Here is a 9,677-nt window from a genome sequence, read left to right as displayed (position 1 = left end):
GTGTGCTCATCCATCAAGTAAATCGGGCTATATCATATGATCATCTTGTTATTAATGGTATTATACCATTATATGATACTTGGTTTTGTCATGGGGAGTCTTTAAATGGATCAAACAATGCTCGAGCAAATAACTGTAGCCAGTCAACTCAAAGGAGTAATGATATGAGAGGAATGATACATGATGCATTTGGAGGTATTACACAATTCATGGATACTGACGTTAGTGAAACATGTGGCATAGAGCAAAACTTACAAGAGAGTACGACTCATCCATCTGGAAATCACCCCCATCAAGAGGTGGATAAGTTTGAACGGCTCATGAAGGAGACAAATGAAGAATTATATCCTTGATGTAAGAAGTTTAGCAAACTGTCCTTTTTGCTGCATATGTATCGCACAAAATGCATGTTCAAGTGGTCAAATGAATCTTTTAATGCTCTGCTTGGAATTTTGAAAGATGCATTGCCTGAAGGAGAAAACTTACCTCATTCTTTCTATGAGACCAAAAAGATAGTTGAAGTCTTGGGCTTAAAGTATGAAACACTTCATGCTTGTCCCAACGATTGCATGATTTTTAGGAAAGAGTTCGCTAATAAGAATGTCAATGAATGCAAAATTTGTGGGGCTTCTAGATGGAATAATAATGCTAGAAAAATTCCAGCCAAGGTCCTAAGGTATTTTCCTTTAAAACCAAGACTTCAGAGATTGTTTATGTCTTCAGAAACATCTAAAACAATGTGATGGGATCATGAAGAGCGCAACAAAGATGGAGTTCTACGACATCCTGCAGATTCTGAAGCCTGGAAAAAATTTTGATAGTAAATATCCCAAATTTGCTGGAAATCCACGCAATGTGCACCTAGGATTAGCTTCTGATGGGTTTAATCCATTTGGCACAATGTGAACTGTTCACAGTACATGGCTAGTGATTTTAATGCCATATAATCGTCCACCATGGATGTGCATGAAACAAGGGTTCTTCATACTGTCGTTACTTATTCCTGGACCAAAAGCACCTGGCAATAATATTGATATCTTTTTGCAACCTTTAATAGAAGAGTTGAATGAATTATAGGATGTTAGGGTAGAAACATACTATGCATCTACTAAGGATATATTTCTAATGCGAGCAGCTCTCATGTGGACTATAAATGATTTTCCAGCATATGGTACTCTCTCTGGATGGTGCACTTACAGTCGGTTTGCATGCCCTTCTTGTAACATAAACACTCAATCTAGAAGGCTCAGACATGGGAGAAAGTTTTGTTACATGGGGCATCGACGCTTCTTGAAGTCGGGACACAAATATCGGAATGATGCAAAATCATTTGACGGGACTAAAGAATCAAGGCCTGCACCATGTCCAGTATCTGGGTTACTAGTGCTGAATCAAGTTAAAGATATAAAATTTACTCTCTGCCAGTCAAGCGAAGGGGTAAGTGGGGTCATGAAAAACACATGGAAAAAAGGAGTATTTTTTCGATCTTCCTTATTAGAAGTCAAACTTGGTGCGCCATAATCTTGATGTGATGCACATAGAAAAGAATGTGAGTGATAACTTAATTTATACATTATTGGATCTTGGTAAAAAGTCTAAAGACAACTTAGAAGCTCGATTGGACTTGAAGGAGATGAAAATAAGGCCAAGTTTATGGCCTCAATATCGAGCTAGTAGGAGAGCATATCTTCTAGCTACGTTTTTCACAATGTCTCCGAATGAAAAGGAGTTATTTTATGAAGTTCTACAAAATGCCAAGTTTCCAGATGGCTATGCGTCTAATATCTCACGTTGCTTTCTCAAACGAAAAATATCTGGGCTAAACACTCATGATTGTCATGTTATAATGCAAGAACTTCTTCCTCTTGCCTTGCGGAGATCAGTAGATAAAAGAGTTAGTTCCATTTTAATTGAACTATGCACATTCTTTCGTGTTCTGTGTAGCAAAGAACTAAAACTAGAAGAGTTAAAGTTACTTGAAGAAAATATTCCAGAAACATTGTCTACTATGGAGAAACGTTTCCTCCCAGGATTTTTTACTGTTATAATATACTTGGTTATTCACTTGGCAACCGAGGCTAAACATGCGGGGCCGGTACATTATCGCTGGATGTATCCAATTGAGAGGTATCAAGAATATTACTGAATCTTTATCATATATCTTTAGTTGTTAAATATTATGACATCAAACTAATACCATTATTTTATTTCATAGGTTCTTGGGTACTTTAAAATCATATGTTCGTAATCGTGCATGTCCAGAAGGTTCAATAGCAGAAGCATACACAGCAAATGAGTGTATGGTATTTTGTTCACGATATTTGGAGGGTGGAGATTCAAGGTCTTATTGTTCAAAAAAATGCGGTGATGGGATTGAGCATGAGAATAGTAAAGAAGAATGTCTTTTTCCAATTGTTGGGGAGCCGTACGGTGGAGTAGATGTATTTGAGTTGGATGAGAAAACATGGCTGCAAGCATATCGACATTTTCAATTGTGAGTCAGAAGTGGTTGAGAATTATAAAAAGTAAGTGTTATATTTATTATTTAATATATTTATATTACTTATTTAATTAAAAAATTGATATGTGCGAGTTACATGAATAGGGAACATATTGCTGAAATCAAGAGATCACATCGTAAGCGTCGTGTGACACAACATCAACTTGACTGTGTGCATTTCGATACATTTCATAAGTGGTTCAAGGAGCAAGTAAGTAGTAGGACTAAGTCATTGGTTATGTTAAATTATTGTCCTTGTACAGATATCCACATTTATAGTTGTATCTTCTATTTGGTTAGGTAAATGAGTTGGAAGCCACATCTAAGATCTTAAAAGATGTTAAAGTCCTTGCACAAGGGCCGAGTTACATTGCAAAAAGATTCACTGCATTCGATGTAAATAACGGGTATCGACTTTGAACGAAACAAAGTGAAGAATTCAAAGTGACGCAAAATAGTGGTGTTATGGTCGTTTCAAAGACTAAAAGTTATGCAAGTACACGTGACAATGCTCCAAAGTCTGCAAATATCACATATTATGGCAGATTGAATGATATTGTGGAGTTAAACTACTATGAAAAATTTAAGGTTGTCTTATTTAAGTGTGATTGGGTTGATGTAACTAAAGGTAGAGGAGTTAAGGAAGATGACTTGGGTTTCATACATGTAAATTTCTCACACCTAACAGACTCTGGCATTTGAGAACGTCATGAGCCCTTTATTTTTGCAGAACAAGCTCAACAAGTAATATTTGTACAAGATGCTCAAGATCATGAATGGTTTGTCCCTAGGTTAATTAAACCTCGAGATATTTTTAATATGGGAGAGGAAAATAGTTTGCAGTTTGAGTCATCAATACAGAATGATGCCACTGACTTGGCTCTCTTAGAAAATGCTCATGTTCTCGAAGATGAGTATAATGATTGGGTAAGAAGTGGTGTCGGTGGGATTGTTATTGATACAAACGCACATTCTCAAGCTTCTCTAAATGATGGTGAAGCTAATGTTGAGGGAGGAAATGACATTGAAAATGAATGTGATTCTACATAAGATAGTTGGAACTTATAGAATATTTTTCTTTCAAGTGTTATTTAAGAACTTCTAAGGTTTAGTTATTTTTTTACTTCACAAATTCAAATATTGGATTTTTGAGTGAATTCGTTGTGCTTTTTTTTACCTTATATTGCTTATTGTATCCATTAAATTGTGATATGATAAGGTAGTATTGTCACGGGATAATGTTTTCGTAGTTAATCAATAACTCTTATATCTAAAACAATATTTATTACAATGTTGTGTTTGTATGCATGAATCGCTAATTTTTTTCACATCTTGAGATAAGGATGATGTTTCCTCTTGCTTTGTATATGACTTGTTGATCTGTTGGATTTAATCTGGTACTAGTATAACTTAATACAACTAGATAATTTCTTTATTTTAGAGAAGGAACTATGCAAACTAGAGGTCGTAAGCGACTGATAATTGAACAAGATGATGATGAAGATGTGCGACCTTATATTGAGCAGTTGATGGATGGTCAAAACCACTCTGCAGCCCAGCCTTATATTGAGCAGTTAATGGATAGTTGAAACTTCTTTGAATATCAAGCACATGATGAGCAATCTAATGAGTTGAATAGTTCTGCTGGTGGCACTGAGGTAAATATTTCTGAACTAAAGGTGAAATATTTATGTTCACTCTCCATGTTTCTAAAACACTACTTATCTTGAATTGGTTTTATACAGTAGGAAAATGGACTACTGCACCTGACCACTATTTTTAGATTGAAGTAGGAGCAACTATTAAACACAAAAGATTGTTGTTAACTTTTTCCTCTGTTTCAGTAGGCAATGGGACTAATGATTATTTCGGAGGACTTATAAGCTTCACTGTATGTATTGGAACACTATTTACATTTGGTGTACTAAAGATACTTTTTACCTGTGAAACTAACTGAAATATGAAAGCATCAGGTTTTGAAAAATATAAAAGCATGTTAGCGTCGGGTTAAAAGCATCATATATTATCTAGGTAGCGTGATATGATTGCATCATATAGATGTTTCAATCTCCTTGATGGGTAAATCCAAGATATTTTGAGCACTTACGTCCCTTTATATCAGAAAAGCTAACTGAAAGCTTTTCTGCCTTCGGTTGACTTGGCAAAGATATTAGTCTGTCAACTTCTTCTTCTCCCTTGTAATTGGTGGCGTTCACAATACATACTGTTGATGCAAAATCAAAAGAAACACCACCATTTCAACTAAAGCTAATTTTCCTTTAGCCATATTGTAGTGATTGGCCCTTAAGGAAACATAGAAAGAAGAAGAATAAAAAGTTTGAGAACTGGAGAAGAGGGAAGTATATCAGGAAACATTTAAAAATGGACCTTAAAGCAAGTGTTCATGTTCCAGTGCATGAACTGTGAGTGTGACTAACTCCTAACTCTCTTTATTACTAATCTATAAGGAAATCTGTACCTATATTCTGTAGCCCCTTGCTTTCTACCGTACTTTTGCATTCCTTGATGCAACACCACTGGACTTTTGAAGTTTCACCACATCCACATTAGGCCAATTCTTCAATACATCTTTAGCATGCTACAAAGTTTTTCCTGCCCAGAGTACGACCATATAATAGAAATAAGATCAACTCTTACACGGTAGAAAACGGCTCTACAAATGAGTAATTTCTGGAAACTAGTTCTCAAGCTTAATTAATGTCTAACAAGAATAGTTTGGCAACACCAAAATTTCAACTTTCGATACTTTCACTCTCTATTTCCTTTTGATATCTGTATTATTTGGTCCATTTTCAAATGTTTAGTGATATACTTCCCTTTTCAAATTTGACATTAACGATAACTATATATCAATTGCAATTACTTAAGTTGGGACTAGTTAGTAAATTTTGTTGTCCGAAGATGCTTCCTATTTTCCTCTTGTTGTTCTGTTCCGACGTTTGCAGTAAAATCTATCATAACAGTATTTGGCCAAGTTAACTCAGTAAATTAACATAAGTGGTGTGGGTTCCACATGTACTACTACATCTTGTAGTTTGTTTGTAACAAAAATATGAGAAGAAAATGGAGTAAATCCTCTTTCAAGACATATTGATCTAGCCACTTCCTCAAACCCTTGCACGTTCATTAGTTCTGTTGATTCTGTGTTACAAATCTATTCTTCTCTGTCCATCAGTGTAACCATAGCAAGCGATTCCCATCCATCCTTACAATCATATTTTCACCAGACTTTCTTGTGTACCTGCTTTATTAGAAAATAGTGTATTTTGCACTTCACTAGCGACATCGTACCCTAGAATAAGCTCAGCATTGGCCTGATCAGATGGACTATTTGGATAGTTCTCAGCTTGTTCAAGCATTGTCTTATCACCTGTAGCAGCTACACTATCCAAAACATCAACACATTCAAGTTCTTGCCTCTCATTGGGTCCCTAGCCAATACCAGCACCCAAACATTTGCCAAAAAATGTCAGACAAATGCAGTGCGGAATTACCAGGCTTGTGCATCAAAGTTCAGTGGGTATACAGAAATACCCAAAGCAATGCTTACACGAAAGGGCGCAGAACCTATTTTCTAAGAGTAGTGAGAGTGTGTGATAGAGTTTTTTAAGAAATTTAGTTGGGAGGAGAAAACAGTTTTAAAAATGATTCATATAGAATCAGTTCTTGAAAGAAAAACAATAGAAGAGTGTGACAGTTTTTGTAAGAAGATGAGTAAGACAATCTCAGAACAAAAATATCACACATAGTTCAGGGAAACAAACACAAACAGGGGATAGGGGACATGGGGACAAGTAGTTCACATGTAAGAGCACAATTGCACATACATAGACATCAGAGAAAAGCATTTCAGAACTTAAACAGTCACAACATATTTCATCCCAAAAAGGTTCAGGGTTACATGCTGATAATGTACTGGGGTTAGGGGTAAGGAAGAACATGCATTAAACAAATAAGGGAAGCAGTAGGCATGCTGAATTAAAGGAAAGATAGTCTCATCAATGAACTTACATAGAGGCATGCTAGTTGAAATGAGAACAGCAGAACCATAAGTAGAAGCATAAAAGAAACAAGAGGAAGTGTAATACACACAAAAACATGTTGTTTTGGAAACTGTAAATCAAATAGAAGACATACCAGTAAAAGAGCAAAAGCAGGATACAAAGACAAAGTAGTAACACTATATTGGCCTTGGCTTTCAGCCGGCTGATAATAAGCAGGAGCAGAGAACAACAATAGAGCAAAAGAGCAAGAGAGCAAGAGAGAATGCAGATTTTGAAAGTATTCAGTGGTGTGTGTAAGTCAGAAGACTGTTGTCTGTTTGCAAAAGAGAATGGGGAGTATTTATAGTACTGAATACGAGTAATCAATAAGGCAGCAGTCCCTTAATTAAGGAGCAGTCCCTTAATTAAGGAACTGGCATCAATCATAATTAAATTAGTATATGGACTTCCCTTTAATTAAGGAATCCAAATCAAACGGTAAAAATCAATCATTTAAAAGGAAAGAAATCACAAAGTAGGGTATAATCACATAAAGAAACAGAGTAACATATAGTATTCAATAAAGACTAGGTACATGACACTCTAATTAGGGAAATAGGTCAGGCAAATCAATCAACAAATTTGTGCACATATATAGGGCAAAATACCACTGTAATTCAGGAAAATAATTTTCAAAATAATGAACGAGATTGAAGACCTAGGAAATCGGTATTAATCGAGGAGAGTATCCCACAATTTAAGGAAGAAATTCAAACTATAGGGAAAATACGCAGAATCACAATTTCAAAGCAAGTATCACATTCTCAAAGAGGGCTCAGATAATCAGTATAAAATCCTTGTGTAAGAAATCAGAGAAGCTTTAAGCGAAGAACACAGAATGGTAAGGGAATGAAACACTAACAACGAGATTAAAGCAAAGAGCATGGAAATCGGAGAAGAACCCAGAAGAACACACAAACATGCAAATAATGCAAACACAATCATACAAAGTTAGGGTTTCATCAAACTTAAGTCAAACGTTTGAAAAATAGTACTGAGAATCATGAGTCAGTACTCAAAATTAGAAAATAAAGTGATTTTGAAAAGGGGTCCAGAAACCCTAGTTTCAAAAAGGGAACAAAACGTTTTAAAATTTGAAAAATCGTGAAGATCGAGTAGAGAATAGTGTAAAATACCAAGGTGTGAGTTAAAAAAATCGTAAAAACTATAGAGATTTAAAAGGTTGGGTACATATTAGGGTTTCATAAGAAACCAGTAAGAAGTGAGAGAAACCTGGCTATGAAACTCAGCAATAATGGTGTTCATAGCACCATCGAACAAAACCCATCGGAGGACGGCCGGAGACGAACTAGGCAAAGCTTTCAGTGACCATCTCGCATGGTGGAGGATCTTGGGGTCTCAAAGATAGAGGGAATCAACTACGTAAGAAGTCACGGTGACTGATGATCGAAATAGGTGAGGTTGGAGGTAGTCGTACAGGCGGTGGGTTCATCGGAGAAGAAGAGAACCAGATGGTTATATAGAGAAGGGAGAGGGAGAGTCAATATATATATATAGAGAGAGAGAGAGAGACTGTCTCAGAAATGAGGGGCTTTGGGGGAGGGTAATTGGATTTTAATTAAGGAAATCAAATCTGGGCCGTTGATCTCATTTGATCAACGGCTCAGATTAAATCGGAGCTGGGCCGGGTTGATTAATTGAAAATATGGGCTGGTCTAATTGGGGTAAGGACTGGGTAAATTGAGGGCAAAAATTGAAATCCGAATGGGCTATAATTGCAATGAAATGAGACTAAATATTAAATAGCCAGTTTTCCCTTTTTATTTTATATAAAATAGTTAAAATAATTTTTAAAATAAATTAAAAGCACTTAACTAATTAAAAAGGTATAAGTATTAATTTAAAAATATTGAAAATAATTTAATAATTATGAAATGTTGTTAATTGTAAAATAGGCTATAATTGCAATTACATGCATTTTAGCTTTTAAATACCAAATAAATTTGTAAAAATATGCAAAATATTACCTTAATTATATTTTGGTGTAAATATGAGAAATAAATAAATTATTCACCAAAATGGTAATTTTGGGAATAATTATTGAATTTTGCACTGCTAAAATAGATAATAAATTGGTTTTGAAAGTCTTTAAAATTTGGGAAAAATACCAAAATACTTGGACATGCTTATGTATGTAAATATATGTCATTTTGAAAGTATTTTAAGTGTAAAAAATATTTAGAGAAAAATTGGGTATCAACAAGAGACTTGCTTTACCCCATTGCAAACCTGAGAAACCCTATTCAAAGCTGTAGTTTTAGAGCCTGCTGGTTTTTCAAACAATTCAGCAGGTACAGCAGTTGGTTGATCATGTACATGCATCAACTATATCATTTGTTGCCTTAGGATCCTTCAAATCAGCAGCTTGTTCAGTAGATGATTGAGCTCAATTTCCCATTAGGAGTCGGAGCATCAAGTACCGTGATATTCTCACCTTTAGGTTTTACTAGTGTCACTAATTGGATTTTGATAATGTAGCTACACTTAATAAACCTGCCATTGGCTATAATGATAGCTTTCATGGTGTCTCTAAGCATGGTTGTTTTGGATATGATGATGGTTGGTGGGATCTATTTGATTCTTGCAGCGTGCTGAATCTTACCATTTCATGAAACAATTTACAAGCTCATAGAAAGTGTTCAAACATTAAGGTAGACAACCTGGATTGGTTTGTTGCTATAAGAAATAAAGAAGTTTGAATTGAATCAATGCTTTTGTTTGTTCGAACTGTTGATTATTATTTCATCAATTTGAAATTTATATGGTATTTATGAGTATGCTGGTTTGTCACAACCCTTGAGGTCTTAATGAAATTACAATTAATCCTGTTTTGGAGAAAATATTCCTATCTATGAATATCCCAGTTGAAGACTATTATCTTTCATCTATTGACATAGTTATTTTATAATTTCAGGTCATACAGTCTGATGATCGATAATTTAGCCGGTGGAAGATTTCTAAATGATGAAGCATTGCAGAAATTATTTGAAGACTATTATTTGTTAGGATTAGTTATATAATGACAATAGCTATTTGCTTCAAACAATATAAGTTTATTTTTTAAGTTACCATGATATTACTATTTTGGATTA

General features: G+C 34.9%; 1 protein-coding gene across 1 annotated transcript; it reads left to right on the top strand.

The window, feature by feature from the left end:
- Nucleotides 1–956: 956 nt before the first annotated feature.
- Nucleotides 957–3,550, top strand: LOC107786928 (uncharacterized). Its single transcript, XM_075236334.1, has 8 exons — nt 957–977; nt 1,078–1,437; nt 1,595–2,127; nt 2,216–2,494; nt 2,606–2,711; nt 2,801–2,907; nt 3,046–3,128; nt 3,231–3,550. The coding sequence occupies exons 1-8, from the start codon at nt 957–959 to the stop codon at nt 3,548–3,550; spliced, it is 1,809 nt and encodes a 602-aa protein (XP_075092435.1).
- The last annotated feature ends 6,127 nt before the right edge of the window (nt 3,551–9,677 follow it).

Source organism: Nicotiana tabacum, chromosome 18 (genome assembly GCF_000715075.1).
Source record: "Nicotiana tabacum cultivar K326 chromosome 18, ASM71507v2, whole genome shotgun sequence".
NCBI classification, from domain to species: Eukaryota; Viridiplantae; Streptophyta; class Magnoliopsida; order Solanales; family Solanaceae; genus Nicotiana; species Nicotiana tabacum.
Note: the sequence above shows the minus strand (reverse complement) of the source record. Positions and strands in the feature narration are given on the sequence as shown.

Coding starts and splice junctions, on each gene's coding strand:
- LOC107786928 (XM_075236334.1), top strand. CDS start 957: ATGGATGTGCATGAAACAAGG. Junction 978..1,077: donor TGGATGTGCATGAAACAAGG/GTTCTTCATACT, acceptor AATGAATTATAG/GATGTTAGGGTAGAAACATA. Junction 1,438..1,594: donor TCTGCCAGTCAAGCGAAGGG/GTAAGTGGGGTC, acceptor CTTGGTAAAAAG/TCTAAAGACAACTTAGAAGC.